This window comes from Equus quagga, chromosome 18 (genome assembly GCF_021613505.1).
Source record: "Equus quagga isolate Etosha38 chromosome 18, UCLA_HA_Equagga_1.0, whole genome shotgun sequence".
In the NCBI taxonomy this organism is placed as follows: domain Eukaryota; kingdom Metazoa; phylum Chordata; class Mammalia; order Perissodactyla; family Equidae; genus Equus; species Equus quagga.
In genome coordinates, this window is record NC_060284.1 from 47361969 (window position 1) to 47380725 (window position 18757).

Genomic DNA, 18757 nt, shown 5'->3' on the forward strand with positions numbered 1-18757 from the left:
AATCTAAGGATGTGCTTCATGGTGCAAAGATCATAGGCCTCTTGGTAGAGTGGTCTTCCAAGCTAAAAACAGTTCTTTGCATAGGCTGGAGTCCAAACTGGGCCTAATATGTAGAAACAGAAAAAGTTATCAGCAAATTTATTAAGAATCCTATTGAGCATTCAGTTTTGAAAGTCAAATCATTCCTTGAAGTATGAGCAAAGTTTTATCATTCTATGAATATTTTAAACAGAAGGGGGTACTTCCTACCACTGTGAATGTGTAACTTACACACTCTTACTAAGTTTATTACTTCTTACCAAGAGGCAGTAATGACCACAATGAACTAAGGAAACCTCGTTTTTTAAAAAAAATTGATGTTAGTTGAAACTAATCATAATGGTTATGTTATAGTACTGAGCTTATGAGTGATGATTTCCCTCTAATTTCTAAACTTCCGTTATGAGTCTATTTTTAACTTTAAAAAACTTTAGGTATAATCGTGTCTCTAATACCCAAAATTTGGAAGCAGGTTTGCATATACATATATACATATTTGTAACCTATTTGTGGACCTTAACCTTCATTCTGCCTTTGTAACTTATATAAATATACACATAAAGCAGTGGAAGACTGGACTGCTTCCTCAGCAGGGAACCACGATTTGCAAATTCACTTAGATCCTATTTAGATTTCTAATGCCTGATCTATTTGTTTTTCTCTTTTGGCTTTGAACTACCTCTGCTTTCACTAAATGCCTGTCGTTACATACTAATGCTAATAGCTAACCTTTACTGGGTACTTTCCCTTGTCAGCCAGGCTAAGCCCTTTGCATGTGCCATTCATTTAGTTCTTTCAACAACGCAATAAGGTGAGTGCTGTTTATTAACCCCATATTTACAGGAAAGAAAATTGAAGCTCAGAGAGGTCAGGATAGTTCTGACTCCAGGGACCTTGGCCTTAAGCATGAGGATGGGCTGCCTAGGATGTATGAGCTCCTGAGGTGTCTTTGCATTGCCCACAAAGCACCAAGGACAAGGCCTTGCACAGGAAGTGTCTGTTGAATGAATGTCCGCATTTCTACACATCTTGGATTTCCCATCTGGGAGCCAGATTTACATTTATAGATTTACATTGTGGTTCAGATATAAGATGGGTCTCCCTTCAACCAACAACATATATATATATGAATGAATATATGATTTGAAAAAGAGAAAAAAAAATATGTACATGTATTTTCCTCCAAGTAATTGTTTTTAATGGTAGTATTTTAAACAGAAATCTAACTAATAATACTCCTTCCCTGTTCAGAATACACACTAATTAGGGAAAGATAGGGAGAGGAAGGTCGTTTTGAACTGTGGAAGTCTGAATTCCAAAAAAACTAAACATTTAAATAAACACAGCTTCACTACTTTCAGGCTCATACATCCACCCTAATTAATCTAACAAAATATTACCAGATGTTTTTCCAACTAGATGTTCTTAAGGAAGGGCTGATTTAACAAATCACTAAAAATAAGGGCAAATTATAAATTAAGTGTAAATAGATTCTCCTGTTAGTCCTGGTAGTCTTTCTCTGTTTTGCCTCCACTATTTAAGTGTTTAGCAAATCTTTGTTCTGGGGATAGTTCAGGAGTAAAAAGCCTGATCTCATTTGTCACAAACTAGTCATGTCCTAATTAATGAGATTTCATTGTGTTTTAGAAAAAATTTCACTTACTCGAAATACTTTTTTCTTCTAAAATCTGTAATCCACAGCACGAAGTGTGGTCGTGTCTACAAAGAACAAGCAGCCAGTAGTGTGGGAAGGAGAGGCGTTAACCCTCTTCTGCAAGGCAGATGGAGCAGAAAGTCTCCTGTCTGTGAAGTGGTGGCACATCCCGCAAGACCAGACCCAGCCAGAGTTTGTGGCTGGCATGGAGCAGGATGGCACCGTGCAGCTGAGTGCCTCCAATGGGGAACTCAATAACCACAGCAACACAAGGCTAGAGAAAATGAACTGGGCCACCTTCCAACTGGAGATCACCTCCACCACTGTCACAGACAGCGGCACCTATGAGTGCAGGGTGTCTGAGAGGACCCGGAACCAGGCCAGAGATCTGAGCTGGACTCAGAAGATGTCAGTCACTGTCAAATCTCTGGGTAAGTGTCAAAGAAATCCTTTTCTGAGCTTACATATCATCCGCACCTTCCTTTTGCTCTGGAATGCAGTGGAGTTTGATTGCGTGTGATCCTGAATCCTCTAGTTATGGTATGGGTACCCTAGGACATGGAGCATAGTCTCTGGCTACCATGTCTGTCAACTAATCTCTAAAGTTTATTCATCTTTATAAAGATCATATTTAGGGTACAATTTGTAAGTTGTTATTCAGGGCTAAAAACAAAATCCTGTGAATTGGAGTAGACTTATAGGAGAGAGATGCTGAATGGAGCTGAGCCTCACACATTCAGGCTTTTGACAGCCGCAGCCCTGGGATTGCAGAGTCTCTTCTTGCATGTGCAAAACAGTGATACTGAACCCGTGAGTGGGGGAAAAGGAAGGAGGCCGGCCACTGGGGCTGGGCAGCACTCCACCCACCCAGCAGCAGCTGTCTACGCAGCAGACTGGAGAAACAATGCCTGTTTGTTGTTGCTGCTGAAAATACTCTTAGAAGAGGGTCAACTTTGGGAAATGGAGGTCAGAATTCAGGACAGACTGTACTGTGAATCAACTTCCACCCCAAAATATTTGATACTCCCAATGTACGAATGCATGGTTCAGTATGAAGTAGTGACTAAGAAAACTTGGAGTACTGTACTTTGATTTGATAAACATCCTAGAAATTATGTTTCACATTTCTGCCCACAGAGTCAAGTCTACAGGTTAATCTGATGAGCCGTCGACCGCAAGTGAAATTAAGCAATACCTTTGACCTGTCCTGCATAGTGCAGGCTGACTACTCTGACCTCAAGGTACCGCTCACTGTGATATGGCAGTTCCAGCCAGCTAGATCCCAAGTCTTTCATCAGCTTATTCAAATCACCCATAATGGCACTATTGAATGGGGGGATTTCCTATCCCAGTTCCAAAAGAAGACGAAGGTTTCACAGTCTTCATTTCGTTCTCAACTCCTAATCTATGATGCCACTGAGGAAGAAGCAGGAGTTTATCAGTGTAAAGTAGAAGTTTATGACAGAAATTCCCTACACACAAACAGCCCCGCAAGGGCTTCTGCCATCTCTTCCCCACTGAGGATAGCTGTCACTTTACCAGGTAAACACTACTTGAAATTAATCCCTGCTGTTCTTTTTTTAAAACACTTTTCCCATTTTGGATAAATTATAGAATTAAAGCATAAAATACCTTCCCCTCATGTTTGTACTATATAAGTAAGCACCATATATATCCATAAGTGATATCCAGGCTAGTGTTAAGTTAGTATGCATGGGATGGCCATACTGGTTGTTAAAACATTGAAATACTTCCATACTGGTTAATAATAACTGTTGCTCCACAATCCTTCCCCATATTCCCATAAGTCTCCACTACGCAGCAGCTAAAGGGTACCACATGGCACAGCAGAGGGCCTCTAGGACCAGTGCCAGTGGTGAGGCATTCTTTCGGATTGGTCACTGCCCATGCCTTACGAGTCGTTAAATGTTTGGAATGTCTATCCATACCCTAGTGGCATGGATAATGTAAATGCCATTAGCATACATTTATCCACTTATTTTAATATGTCTATGTATAAAAGTTAGAGAATTTATGATTATAGTCAAATATAATTTACCTTGTCAATTGGTAATAGAGCATGGAGGTTAAAAGTAAGACAACCTGTGCAAAGTTCTGCTGCATCCTCTATCTTCTTTCCTGACATCCATTCTCTTAGGGCAGAGTGTTCAAGAGCCTTTGAAGTCATTTATATCTGACAAGCCCTAGATAGCAGCATAGCTTTAGACAAGTCACTTAATTTGTCCAAGCTTAGTTACCTCATCTATAAATTGCTGATGTGCAATTTAAAGGTGGTGACATAGATAATGTACCTAGTAGAATACTTGACACACCAAGGAGGTGCTCAAAGATGGTCACTGTCATTATTCTCTCTGCTCTGGAACAATATTTTTGGCAATAGTAATGATCTTCTTGTTGATTAACTTATGCCTTAATGTATTTGCCCTTTATGTGGCATTTGAGATTGTTGGCCCAGTCCTTTCTTCTTGAAACTTCTTGTTTCCTTGGCCTCGTGACACAAGATTTTCTTGGTTTCCTTCTTAACACTGTGACTGCCCCTTTTCATTCTCTTTTGCAGAATTCTTCTCCTCTGCTGGTTCATTCCTGTGCATTTCATCTTCGGTCTGCTCTCTTCTCATTCTATACAGTCTCCTGAAGTAGGTTTATTCCTACCCACAGATTCAACCTATGCTGACAACTCCCAAATCCATTATCCTGAAACACTTTTCTGATCTCCAGACTCATCTATGCAACTGTCTCCAAGACATGTCTACACTCAATATGTCAAAACATAAACGCACCATTATTATCCCTCCAAAGCTACTCCTCCTATATTGTTCTCTATGTTCCTACCATCCACAGTGACCTAAGTGGGAAAATTGGTGCATCTACAACTCCTCCACGTCCACCTCATGTCCATACTCCAGTGGCATGGCATGCAAGGTCCTTTATAATCTGGTACATTTATGTCTTTCCAGCATCATCTCCTTTCACACACCATCTTGAATTTGAGCTCCAGTCACACTGATCTACTTGCAGTTCCTCAAATACTCTATGTTCTCTCTCACTTTCAAAGTCTCTGTCCAAGTTGCTTCTTTTGTGTGGAATTCCTTAACCCCTTCTCCGTCAGACTAATTCCTGTTAACCCTTACGGCTTCACTTAGGCATATCTCCTCCAGGGAGCCTCCTCTCACTCCTGCACTTGAGCAAGTACCCCTGCTGTGTGCTCTGATAGCCACTTTGCATACTTCTGTCTCACTTGGGTGACACAATCCTGTAATCTCTAAGCCTGTGTCCTTGTACTAGTCTCTCCATCTAGACTGTGAACTTATTGAAAGGAAGTATCCAAGAGCCTGGAATAGTCTGTCACGTAACATACTATGTGCTTAATAAATGTTTGTTGAGGGAAGAGTAGAGGGACCTACTGGTAACATCAATAAGCAGTTCCAAAAGTAGAATTGGTGATATCAGTAAGAAGTTAGAATAAGCTTTGGAAGCCAGGTTTTATCATTCCTCTTTGTGACAAAGCAGAAAAGCTGCTGGGGTTAAAGTTTAGTTGACTCCTTATCCATACAATATTCCCGCAGTTGAGTGGCTGCAAAGAGACATACAATTTTAATAGCCCACGTATGACTTCCCCTTGTTTACCCACGTTTGAAGGTGGATACAGACTTTGGCAAATTGTGAATCCAGGAGTACTCAGGAGAGTGAACACACAGACAAACATTAATAGGGTTACTTTCTCTCAATTTGATTTATGAAATGCTACAGAAGTGAAGGTGTCTATGCTTAAATACTGGAGCACTATCATGTGGAAGAGATTAGGCTTTTCTGTATAATACTTCCTCCAGGCACCGCCCCCTCTGCCCCGCCCATCCCACTTCCCTGGGCAAGGGTAGAACAAGGCAGTGGGTAGAAATTATGGAGAGGTAAAATTCAACTCGATATCAGAAAGAACGCTCAGTGGCAGAGCTATCCAAAGATGGAATGGCCACTTTGTCAGATAGTGAGTTGTTCAGAGGCTGAATGAGCAGTTCGTGGGGCTGCTGGAGAGAGAGTTCACATATCTGATGGATGTAGGAGGTATTGCCCTAGTTGATCTAATGTCCCTTCTTCCTGAAAATTCTGTTTTTCTGGAAAGTAACAAAAGTGTTTCCATTCTTTTAATTTAGAGAGCAAGCTAAAAGTGAATTCAAGCAGTCAAGTCCGGGAGATCTCCATCAGCTCCAACACTGACATAGAATGTAGCATCTTGTCCCAGTCCACAGGAAACCTTCAGTTAGCTGTTATTTGGTACTTCTCTCCCATTTCCACTAATGCATCCTGGCTAAGGATCCTGGAAATGGACCGAACCAGTGTTGTAAAATATGGGGATGAATTTCAAACCCCACGGAAAAAACGAAAATTCCATGCCGAGAAAGTTTCCAAAGACTTGTTTCAGCTACACATTCTGAGTATGGAAGACAGTGATCAGGGCAAATATCACTGTGCTGTGGAGGAATGGCTCTTGTCTACAAATGGTGCTTGGAACCAGATTGGAGAAAAGAAGTCAGGTCTAACAGAGTTGAAACTCAGACTCACAGGTAAGTCTTGTGAATGTGTTCTCACATGTATTTCTACAGGGTTGCCATCTTCTCTTGGGCAGCTGTTCTATGAAGTGACTATGTGAAGGTAAAAATGTGACCTAGAGTCACAAGAATAGTGTCCGCCCTCACAATGACTGCAGGACTTGGTAGCCGACCAGAGGTGGCAGGGGTCACTTGAGGTGAATGAGTCTGAGGTTTCGAGGAGCTTGGAGGGGAACGAGATCCCTTTGATTGGTTTGCTCATCAGCCTGGCAGCCTAGTCTGTGCAGTACCCAGGGCGTCGTATCTCCAGATCTCTATAATAACAAGCTGTGTCATTCCAGTGGGGCTCTACTGTAATTTGGCAGAGAAAGAGTAATATGAAGCATATTTCTCCCACTGTGAACAGAAACTGTACCACTCTACAGGGATGTGTGGAGAAATTGCTTTTCAATATTTGGCTGCCTAAACATAAGGCAAATAAGAGTAGTTAACTGTTGGAATGGCTTATGAGGGAATCTCCTCTTTCTCAGGAGATCTGTGGAAATGGAATGGAAGCTCCATTCATCTGCACTGGTCTAACAGAGCTGCGGTCTAAATGTGGGCAGGGTTGATTAGATCTCTCGGTGTTAGTTAGGTCACCTCCAATGTTGATTAAAATCAAATGAATGTCACAGTTAAGGTTCAGGAACTGGCCAAGATCCAACAGCACGTTGCGAATAAATTAATCTAGTTTGGTGCTTAAAATTCTATTTTCAATGTAACATCAACAAACAAGATTATAATGAGCATTGCTATGTGTTAGGCAGTTAGGAATACAAAGGTAAATAGAACACAGCTCTTGCCTTAAGGAGCTCACAGTGTGTTGGGGCAGCAGGGGCAAAATAGTGGCTGAGCACCAGAATCTCTTCCTGCCGCTCTGGCTCCCCTTCTCCATGTTCTTCAGGCCTTTCTTCCTCTCCTTGCTCAATGTGGGTGTTCCTCAGGGAGAGATCCTGGGCCTGTTTTTCTTCTTGTCTGCAGAACTTCCTAAACACTGCCTTGGTTTCAACGACCCCCTTCAATGAAACAGCTCCAAGTTCATGCTTAGCCCCCATCTCCTGAACTCTAGGCCTTTCTACTCAACTGCTTGTTGTACATTTCCACTTGGGTGCCCCAGAGACCCTCACACTCAGCATGTCTCACATCGCATTTATTATCTCTCTTATCCCACAAGACTCATGTATACTTGTGCCTTCTCCATCTGTGTGGCTGGCATCCCTTTCTCCCACTTGTCCAAGCCAAATCTTGAAGTGTGTGCACACCCCTTTAAGGAGGCAGCCACTTCCTAGCTCAAGCCAGTGCTTCCCATTTAGAAATGTGGGCTCAGCATTGTCTAACCTTTTAGTATCTCAAGAAATGCTTATAATCTTTTTTGGTGACATCACTCAATTTGAGAACATTTACAACTAATTCAAGTTCTTTTAAAATACTGAGAGTATCAAACAAAACATATCTGGGTGTGGCTGGCTGAGGGTGGCCAGCTGAGCAACCCGGTGTAGGGAGTGAGTTAAGGAAGAGGCCCCAGGGAAAGAAACGGAGAAGGATTGGTCAGAACTGTAGGACGGATATTTTCTCTGAAGTCAAAAGAGGAGAGAATTTCAAGAAGTAAATGGACTTCAGTGACAAAAACCACAGAGAGAACAAAAAAGACTAGATGGTCTCTTGAGCTGGGAAATCGGGCCCTTACTGTGGACCTTGGCCAGAGTAAAGTCATGAGATTGGAAGGCTGATTGCAATAAAGTAGGGAGTAGTTTGAGGTGAGGAAGCAGAGATGTATTGTATAAACTAATATTGCACATGTTTCATCATGAAGGGAAGGAGACAGCAAAGATGGTAACTAAAAAAGAACCCAGGATCAGACAAAGCTATTCTTTTAAAGATAGATTAATAAATGTGTTTGCAGTAGAGTTGAAAATTTGGTGCATACTACAATTTATTTTATTTGTGACTATTCTGGCTTTCGTTCCAAGTCCCCACCTGCCGATTAGCAGGGGAGAATTTTTAAAAAGTAAATGTCACAATCTGTTTCAAATGTAGTCTAATGCAATAATTTAAATAGTCTCCTTGAGTGGTATTCTAAAACTTGTATAAAAATGCTGATTCTCTTAGATAGCCACCTCTTTCCTTGCATCTCATCTGGGATGACATCAGGTGTATGGGAGGAGGGTAATTTGCTAAGAATGATGGGTAGTGGTGGAATATATGGCTTAAGGGGAGGACTTCAAGTTTTAAATGGTCCGTAGGGGAGTAGAAGGGAGAGTTGACCATGGAGAAGTCAAAGCAGCAGGGCAGAGCACCCCCAAACTGGGTGGACTTCAGTGGCAGGGTCAGCAGGCAAGAGGTAGTTCTAAAGACGAGAAGTGTCTGGTCTGATTCATAGCAGAGAATGTTCTGGCAAATATGGAAGAAGGACGGGTCAAGGAAAATGATAAAGATGAAGGATCTGAAGTCTGAAGATTGTAAGATGGCGTCTCTTCAATGAGAACTAGGTTTTTCAGAGGAGGTGTCCAATCCAAAAGTCTGAGTTCTTCCCTAATTTACTACCATTTTATTTCCTAGGAAGTAAGGTTCATGTCTCCAAAGTGTACTCTTCAGAAAATGCTACTGAGCATGGAGAGGTGGCCATCCACTGCAGCCTGGAGAGTTCTGGCAGCCCGGCCTCCCTATTCTCTGTAATGTGGTACTGGAGCAGAGAAAATTCTGGAAGTAAGATGCTGGTGCACCTTCAGCGTGACGGCTTGCTGGAGTATGGTGAAGAGAGGCTCAGGAGGCACCTGCACTGTTACCGTTCATCCCCTACAGACTTTGTCCTGAAGCTTCATCGGGTGGAGATGCAGGATGCTGGAATGTACTGGTGCAGGGTAGCAGAGTGGCAGCTACATGGCAACCCCAGCAACTGGGTTAGCCAAGCGTCAGATGAGTCGCAGCGTATGGTGCTCACGGTGCTGCCTTCAGGTAACTGGGGATTAACCTGCCATGGCTCCTGGTCAGGAGGATCTTTCTCTCCCCTCTTACGCTTTTCCTCCCAGCTCAGCTTTGCTCCTTCTTCAGGCTGAAAACAATGTACAGACTCCGTAAAGAAAATGACTTTGCCGTTTGTCTAACTCATTTGGACAGACAAGGTCTACGTGAGGTTTTGGCATAGACATTTAAATGTCAGGAGCATCTGACGCGCTCCCCACTTCTCCTCCCAAACAAGAAAAGCCATCAATATTGTATGCCTTTAAATTACCAAATAATGCTTGAAGCAGATCCTTACCTCTTGGCCAACTCTCCAATCTCAGAACACTGACCTGCAGTGGGAGTGGGAATGAGGGACAGGGATGTGGTGACTTGAAGTTTGACCTGGGTAAACCAAAATCAGCTACCTCTAAATGCTCCCTGAGTCAAAAACAGAACAAACAAAAAAATCCTTTCTCAGTGAATAAGTGCCAAGCTTCTTATATCTCTATGTGCTCAACAAACTACTGGGACTTTGACAATGATAGTCATTTCGTGCACCTCTCCTAATTGCATCTTGAAAGGCATCAAAGGAGGAAGTGCGCCCTATAGAACTTGTTTACAGGCTCCAGCAAGGAGGGCAGCTACTTGAATACCATTGGCCAAAGGCTGAGCCTTCTCTCTATGGGAAGGTCGTTCTCTTCAGCTGAGTGCATAACTTCAGGAGGGATGTGGAACAAGAGGTTGTGAAGGAGAAGAGGGACTCCTTCCAGCCAGTACCGTGCCAAGCATGTAAAGGGCATTCCTGAAGCATTCGTTAATGAAAGCAAAAGTTTCTCCGCCAGCCGAGTAAATCTTCCCTGGTGATCAATGAGCCAGCAGGTGTTACAGCCAGCTCATTCTCTGAGCCACTTGTTTCTGGTGGGGTTTAAGGAGAAGGTGAGTGGTAAGCTATAGTTAAACTTATAGTGGGAAAGTGTTATTAGAGAGGCAGAGGTGTGGTCTTGGTGGCCTACACCAGGAAGGGTAAAACGGATCATTAAAGATGACATTCCTCAACCACTGGCCAGCTTTGGTGACACTCCTCAGGAGGAAAGGAGCGCTACCATGAATGTGTGGCTCAGAAGGAGGGATGACTTCATCCCAGCCCAACAAGCCTGCTAGAGCGGAAGTCAAGAGTTATCTGACTTGCTCCCCGGGGGCCCATCATCCTCTTCCTGTGTCCATTCTTCAGCAGAATTTTTCTCCCAAGTGTCTAGGCAGAATTTTTCTTCCTATCAGTTTTTCTTCCAACAATTATAGGAAGTCCACACCCCTGAGCACATTCCATACACGTTTCCCCACTGGAATTCCTGGGCTCTGTGGACTCAGCAGTTCCTGCAGTAGAATCAACAGATAGTAACTGTAAAAAATATATATTCTGTGATGAAAAAGCTCATCTCCTCTGAGACAGATGGGATCCTTACATCATATACATACTGCTAATCCTTGTGGAATCCTTGTAAAACAAGTGTAAGATTTTAAAAAGATGAACTCTGGAAAGAAAACATTAAAAATTGAGTAGTCTTCATATTCTTCACAATTGAGAAAGCTCAAAGGCTGTGTCATGACAAGTGGGGGTTCTCATTATAAGTAGAGTTCAGGGTTCCCAAATAAATCCTTATCATGTAGCATCTGGCTTCCTCTACCTGGCTGTTCCTTTCTGGTGGTCGGGGAGGTAGTATGGAGTGATGAAAACTCCCAGGGTTGGCTAGGCTCAAACTGCAGGTCTGCCACTTCCCTGCTGGCTGTGAGATGGTACCCTGGTTGCTTCACCTGTGAGCCTCAGCCTTCTCATAAGATAAGTATTATAATACAAATGTGTATGAAGTATCTAGCACAGTCCCTGGCGTATTGTAAGTGCTCAACAAATGTTAACTCCTTTTTCCTTATGCCTCCAAACATGCTGCACATGCACACACGTAAATACATACATATGAAGATATCCACTTATGTGACAAAATATTTTAATTTGTTCAATAAATAACTATATGAGGTTCTGAGGACACAAAAACATGTATCGTCAGGCGCTGCATAATGACATTTCAGTCAACGGCGGACCACACATTGGATAGTGGTTCCATAAAATTAGTACCGCAGAGCTTAAGCGTGCAGTAGGCTGCACCATCTGGGTTTGTGTAGGTACACTATATGATGGCACAACGGCAAAATCGCCTAACGACACATTTCTCGGCGTGTATCCCTGCCATCGAGCAACACATGACTGTATTACAGAGTCTGTTCCCACAGAGCTCAGAGTCTGGTGGGAGAAGTGAAGCCAACATGATAGGTGTCATCAAAGAAGTAGTCTCTGGCTACTACAGGAGGAGCAGAGGCAGGGCTGGGGTGAGGGCTGGGTGGGGAGGAGACCTAGGAAGGTCCCCAGAGTATGGGGCCTCCTAAAAAGGAAGACCCGTACTTCAGGAAAAGGAAAGGATATGTAAGATGATCATAGAAACTGTGATACAATGGCAAGAGATGAGGCTAGTGAGGTGGGAAGGGTACGGATCTCAAATGTGTCTTGTGTACAAAGCTAAGGAAAGTGAACGTTATCATGAAAGTTATGGAGTGTTATTGAACAAGTTTAAGCAGAGGAGTGACATTATCAGATCGGCATTTTAGAAAGCTCCGCCTGGGAGCAGTGTTAAAGATGGATTGGAAGAGAGGCAGACACAGAGCCGGGAGAACTACTTGAAACTGATTGTAAGAACTCAGGTGAGACAATTACTGAATTAAGGCAGTGCCCACGAGGGCTGAGAGAAGGAGAGGCATTCAGTATTAGGAGATGTAATCTTCAGGATTTAGACACTGATTAGATGTATGTGGAGGGTGAATGAGCAGAAAGGGAGAATCAAGGATGAATATCAGGTTTCTTGCATAGCTGGATAGTGGGGCCATTCACTAAACGAGGTAATATAGGAGGTCTGAAGGGGAGATTAGTTCAATTTTGAGTAAGCTGGGCTAGAATTGAGTTTGGAGTCCTTGTGAGTTATCCAGGGAGATCTATCCAATAGACATTGAGACTTCCAGATAAGATCTTTGCCAGAGTTGTAGATAAGAAGTCATCAACTTATAGCTAATAATGATGCCCAAGGATGGACCCCATAACAAATGATAAGAGGTATCAATGAGGGGCCGGCCCCGTGGTGCAGCAGCTAAGTTCGCACGTTCCGCTTCTCGGCGGCCCAGGGTTCACTGGTTCGGATCCCGGGTGTGGACATGGCACCGCTTGGCAAAAGCCATGCTGTGGTAGGCGTCTCACGTATAAAATGGAGGAAGATGGGCACAGATGTTAGCTCAGGGTCTTCCTCAGCCTTCCTCAGTCTTCCTCAGCAAAAAGAGGAGGATTGGCAGCAGTTAGCTCAGGACTAATCTTCCTCAAAAAGAAAAAAAAAGAGGTGTCAGTGAAGGTTTGCTTTGTTCCATTTCGGTTTGAAGATGGTAGGGATTGAAGATGGTAGGGACTTGAGCATGTTTACATTCAGAGGGGAAAGAGCCAGTGGAGAGGAAGAGGATGAAGATTAGAAGCGAATAGACATGACTGACAGTCCAACATCTTGCATGAACATATACCACCTTCTGACTGAAATGCTCCTCTGTGCCATCTTTTCCCGGTCAACATCTACTAACCCTTCACTTACCAGCTTAACTGCCACTTTCCCTGTGACTTACCTTATTCTCTTGGTCATCACACCTGTTTAACATCATCACTGCTAGACTGTACATGCTGAGAAGGCAAAGCCTCTGAGTATCTTGTTCCCAGCACTAGCACAGTGCCTAAGGGCACAGAGAAGATGCTCAAATACTTACCGAATCACAGTGTAATGGCGCTCCTGGTAAGGACCAGCTCTATATGTTAATAAAATCCAGGTCAAATATAATATGCTACCTATTTGCGCGTCTCAAATAGCTTTCCACCGCCTCTATTTGGCAATTCCAGGCTGAGTTAGTTAGGAGTACATGATAAAACTGTGGAGGATATGGCTCAAGTGAAGGCAGAAAAGTTAAGCAGGCCTTTCCCTGGGGGAATGGACTTGCATTTTCTTCTCCATCTTACTTCCTTAGCTATGACTAAGCCAAGGCAGGGGCTACAGCTACCTGAGTCTTTTTACCTTCCCCGCAGACCCCAGACATAAATATCTTATTCTAGGGAATTCCCTGTGATTAATTAATAGGCAAGTCTATAAAGCTTTCAGGGGATTTGGATTATTTGTGGTAGTATGGTATTTGTTACCATTTCCCAGCTTTTATTTGGGTAAGGATATATTTAGAAAGTGGATCCTTGAAGAAGATATGCATCCCCACCACACTGAAGTTTCTGGAGAGACTGTGCCTTTTATCTCCACTACCCCAGTGCCTCCAGCATGGCCTGGCACATAGCGCTCAACAAAGGCTTGATGAAAGAATGAGCAAGCAAGTCTTCAATTGGGTTGAAATAGGATGCAGTTAGGGGTTCACTTATTCTGGGGTGCACTTACATCAGGCTACCTTATTTCTTGGCAGGAGCCAGTTCTCCCACCTGACCACACATGGCATAGTCAGTTGACCAAGTTTTGGTTGGGGTTGGGGAGGAGTTACTAGGCCCCTCATTATCCCATACCATTCTTCTTCCAAAGTCAGTATTTCTGATGTAATATCGAAAAGGAATGTTCCTCCTGATGTGTTTGGCTGTGGGCAGAACCAAGTTATAAACTAAACCTCCTGATGAAGTGTTCTCATTACATTTTTGGCTCTGCCTTTCAGGCCTTGTACTTTGAGCATTGGGCACTTACTCGGATTGATTCAAAATGCCAAACCTTAATGGTTTTTAATGTCACTGATTCTAATCCAGATATGGGTGAGAAGCAGATGGTGGGAAATGGGGATTGTGGGATCCAGAGCAAACACTGCCCTCCCAGGAGAGGTAATTTATCAGCACTAGAGCTGACACTCGCTAGCTGTAGGCCAATTCAGCAGTGTGAGGAGCGCACTTTTCTGTCCTTTGATGGCAGATTGCTCTGAATGGAGCAGCCTCCTCCCCATTAAGATAGTCGAGCCCTCTGGAAGTCCCTTCACGCTGAAGATTAGATTCTCAGTGGTGGAAAAGCCAAGTACCAGATTTCCTCCCACCTTCTATGTGCCAGCTCCTTCTCCCTATCATCACCCCACCATCCTAGTAATGGTGAAACTTGGGTGCCATGGACTCTCACTTCCCAATTCTCTGCTTCCCATGACTGAGAAAGGAAGCCGGAGTCTCTTGAGTAATCACTTGACTCTTAAATGAATGTCACCCAGTCTTGTTCTCTGCCTGGTCTCTCGGGAGAAGGTTGTGTCATTTTCTTAACTTTCTCGGTAGCTAATATTCTAGCTAATATTCCTTGCTGACTCAACAAGTGTGCTAGGTACCTTGTGAAATGCTTTATTATGCATTAGCTCATCACCACTCTAGAAATTATTGTCTCCATCTGGTTGACAAGGAAACTAATGATTAGAGAGGATACGTAACTTGTCCAAGGTCAATAATGGTAAGTTGAAGAGCCAGTGTTTGAACCCAGCTCTCTTTGCGATGTAGTGGGCGCCCAATCACTACTCTTCACATTACGTGAGTAATGTGAAGTATCAAGGCCAATACTCTCACCCACTCGTCTCTACAGCTCTGCTCTCTTTCAGCATTGCAGTCTATACCTCCTTCTTAACCACATGCCTTCAAGTGTATTCAGATAAGACCTGGGAGAATTATTGCAGTCAAGTAGGGCCTTGGAGAGAGGGGTCAGGTCAGATGTGGAGGGGCAGTGATAAAGGACTCAAAATCCAGCTTTGTCATGGCCCACCCTTTCAAAAACAAAAACCAAATTTAAGATGGAGAATATAAATGAGACCAGAGAAAATCCAGGCAACAAATCCCTGCTGCTCCTTGCCAGCCCCGTTCAGAGCTGCCAGGCTAATGTTCAGTGATGATCTTTACTCTATGTGACATGATGGCAGCCACCTCTGGGTTCCTGTGTGTGGAATTCAGTCATGCAATTGATTCATTCGTCAGTCTCCATTGATGACCTATGGACAAGGTGCTGCACAAAATAAAAAGATGCTTAAGACACAGGCCCTGTCCTCCAGGAGTTCACAGCGCAGGAGGTGAACAAATGTTTACATTCTTTCTTGACTTCCAACAAAGAGACGTTCTTCAAGGTGCAGAATGCATCAGCAGTGCCGAAAATGGAATTTCTGCAGCATGAGGTTCGTCGCAATGACCTCTAAACCTGTTGTTTTGATCTCTAAGAGTCTATAATTCCATGAATCCTAGAACTTAATGCTTGAAGAAGAAATTGTTTATGTCATTACAATTCTCCAATAAAAGCACAGCTTCTATTAGCATCAGATATTTCAGAACAGCCCTGATTTCAAATATCTTGTCATAAATAGATGTAGCGGGAAAGCTACATTTAGTAGTTAGTGTCTCTTTAAGCATGTGTCTTTCTGCATCGATGACTGTAAACCTGGTCCTTTGACCAGTAACTCAAGGCACTGTTTCCTGGAACCAGTGGTGTTTGCAGTCCTCTCGCCTTTGCTTCCCTGGCTGTGTGGCCAGGAACCACTTTGGGGCTGCTTGTGCGTGCTCTGCGTGTCTGTGTGCTGATAGCGCTTCCCCGCGGGCTGCAGCTGCTGCATGATCATATGCTTCAGCATGCCTTTAGATAGTAGCTTTTGCCTATGTAGTTGCAGTCAGTCCAATTTAATTCAGATCAGCAAAAGTTATCAAGCACACATACTAGGCACTATAGGGGATATAGAAACAAATGGCAGTATCGGATATACTCAAGTATGAAACAAAGGAGATGGTTAAAAGGGAATGAAAGAGGTGTAAACAAAGAGATGTGTGAGAGAAGGCTACAAAGGAAGAAGTGTGCCTGATTTGAGATAGGAAGACCTGGGAGAGGAAGTGTGAGCTGAACTAGGCCAAAGGGACCCAGAGGATTAGGATGCAGAGAGCATGCCGAGTGGAGGGGACAGTAACAGCAACACAGGAAAGCAGCTGAAGGGAGGGTGCCTAGGGAGTGGAGACCAATCTGGAGAGTCAGGAAGGGATGGTGCTTCTCACTGTAGGTGCTATTGTTTTATAAGGAGTGTGTACAGTGTGTGTGTGTGTGTGTGTATAAGAAGCAGCAGTGGGAATAACTCAGTTAAAAATTCAGGACCAGCAACAGAGTGGAGAACAAGGGTTGAATTATAGATATCTTTTCTGAGGAAAGAAGATTAAAGGAGAGGGTTTCTTTTTTGTTTTGTTTTTCTTTCTGGCTGTTAGTTTTAAGTAGGTCACCGGAACCTCCAGTGGTTGGCCATTCCTGGGCGAGGGGGAGTTGGGTTGGAAGAGCACTGTTCTGGAGTTCTCTTCTCCCAGCACTCTTTCCTTTGCTCCTCACGTATGACTAAAGGGGCTGACTGCTGTTTGCCCTTGTTATTTTTACATATATTTTCCTGTAACACTAAATCCCATAGGTGTTTATAATTGATTAGTACAAATAAGTTGGTATTTATTCTCTTCGTTTTTCTCTTTTTTTGGCAGAGCCCACATTTCCTTCCAGGATCTGCTCATCAGCATCTCTGCTCTATTTCCTACTCATCTGCCCCCTCGTTCTGTTCATTCTTCTGCTCGTTTCCCTCCTCTGCTTATACTGGAAGGCCAAGAAGTTGTCAAGACTGAGTCTAAATGCACGGAAAGAAAATGCTTTCTGGATGGACTTGAAAGGGGCTGGAGACAGGCCCACAAGCAGGAGGGAAGAGGAAGACGAAGACAATTGAATCCCAAGAGGCGCCTGCAGCCCTGTGGAAAGAGTGTGGACTCTGGAATCGGACTGACTGGGATGTGAATGAATCCTGGTTCTGTCCTTCTTTGTGTCTGTGGCCTTGGGCAAGTTACCTAGGAATCACAGGGGACATTTTTTGAGCACATATGTGGTGCCAGGCACTGTTAAGTGTTTCTTTGTGTATTACCTCATCCGCCCCTTGCATCCCCCAGGAGCTAGATAGCATCATTATCCCCCTTCATATTTGCCACGCTTCACGGAGGTTCAGGGTCCCCATCTGTGACGAGGGACGTGCTTCCCTCACACAGCCTCTTGGGGATTAAATGAGATCAATGGCGAAGCACAGGGTGAGGCTTCCCTCGGCTCTCCTCCTCTCTACATCACTGATGCCCTCGGAAACACCCATCAAATCTGCCTCCCTACAAGAATGTGACTTCCTTCAAGGCAGAAAGTCCATTTTCTTCCTCCATCCCATCTATAAATGCCACTCAAGAGCAAGCTCTGAATAGTAGGTGCTTAATCAATATTGATTCTTTGATAAAATGATAACACATTTCATGGCCTGAGTTTCCTTTTTTTCATTTTCTCTGTAAGTCTTACTAAGTCATTGCTAAGGAAAAACTTTTTCTTTTTAAATTTCACAACAGTGCTCCACTTGGCCTCCCAAGGGCTCAAGTCTCCTCTCCTCCCCACACCAAAAGGTCCAGCTGGCTCCTGGTTCTTAGCCAATGCCTTATTTTCTTTGACCTGCCAGCACTGGGTACTAGGAAAGAGTGTTGTGGTAGTTCTTTGGGGAGCCCTTTGCCACCAGCCCCTCCTGCTCCACTGGGGCTAGGAGTTCCAGGGGAGCAGCAGGTCGAGTCTGGGTCCTCAGGATCCCTATTCCCAGCCAGGAAAGGTCAGGGGCATTGTGAGAAGGAATGCCATGGCTTAGGGCTTTCAACAGCTGTCCCCCAGGAAACAACAAGTGTCCCACTGGGCCTGAGGTCCCCTCACCTTTGTTTCAAAAGCTTCTCAGGCCCTGTTGTAGCCAGAATTGGAAATCAATCAGTGCCACCTAAGGGACTTGAGAAAACACAGCTACTTATTTTCTACGTGACCAGCAGTTGCTTTAACACTCAATAATTTGCATTTCCAAGGAGAACAATTCATTTTTAATTATTTTATCAGGCACACATATCCTCTCCAAACATAATTAGTTCCTTTGCAAGGGGATTGTCGGTGGCTATGCGAACTCCCACTGTAGACCTGCCGGTTCCTTGAAATCGTCTCCCTTTATAGCCTCATTTGAAATACTCCAAATGTTGCCTTAAATACATCAACACATTTGTTTCTTCTCTCTCAGGTAAGTGAGCATATTTTTCAGAAAACAAAGCTAAAGTTAAGGCTTCTTAGAAAGTGTGATACCCTCCCCCCACATTTTTTTTAGAAAGCTGTATTTTAATTGGGATATTGAAGGGGAAAAGAATGGAACTGAGCCCCATCAGAAAATCAGAGTAGATTCTGGTGCTGCCCACTTCCTGGGTTCTCCTTTCCCCAACCCCCCACCTCCCTCTTCACCTGGATACCACCTTTCAACTCTTAGCTCAAAACCCACGTCTTCACGCTCGAATCCAGCACGGAGATTGCACAGAGCAGACACTTAACTCTCCAACTGCTCCACCCAGAGCAGAACGTGGGAACGGTTATTTCCCAGG

General features: G+C 43.8%; 1 protein-coding gene across 4 annotated transcripts in view; it reads left to right on the top strand.

Annotated features, from left to right (window-relative positions):
* CD101 (CD101 molecule) overlaps positions 1-17616 on the top strand; it is a 30988-nt gene extending 13372 nt beyond the window's left edge. For all 4 annotated transcript variants that reach the window (XM_046645903.1, XM_046645905.1, XM_046645902.1 and 1 more), the window contains 5 exons: positions 1741-2124; positions 2831-3235; positions 5866-6276; positions 8860-9255; positions 16820-17616. In XM_046645903.1, the coding sequence (XP_046501859.1) occupies positions 1741-2124; positions 2831-3235; positions 5866-6276; positions 8860-9255; positions 16820-17055 (1832 nt within the window). In that variant the 3' untranslated portion in view covers positions 17056-17616. The remainder of the gene's footprint in view (positions 1-1740; positions 2125-2830; positions 3236-5865; positions 6277-8859; positions 9256-16819) is intronic.
* Positions 17617-18757: the final 1141 nt, after the last annotated feature.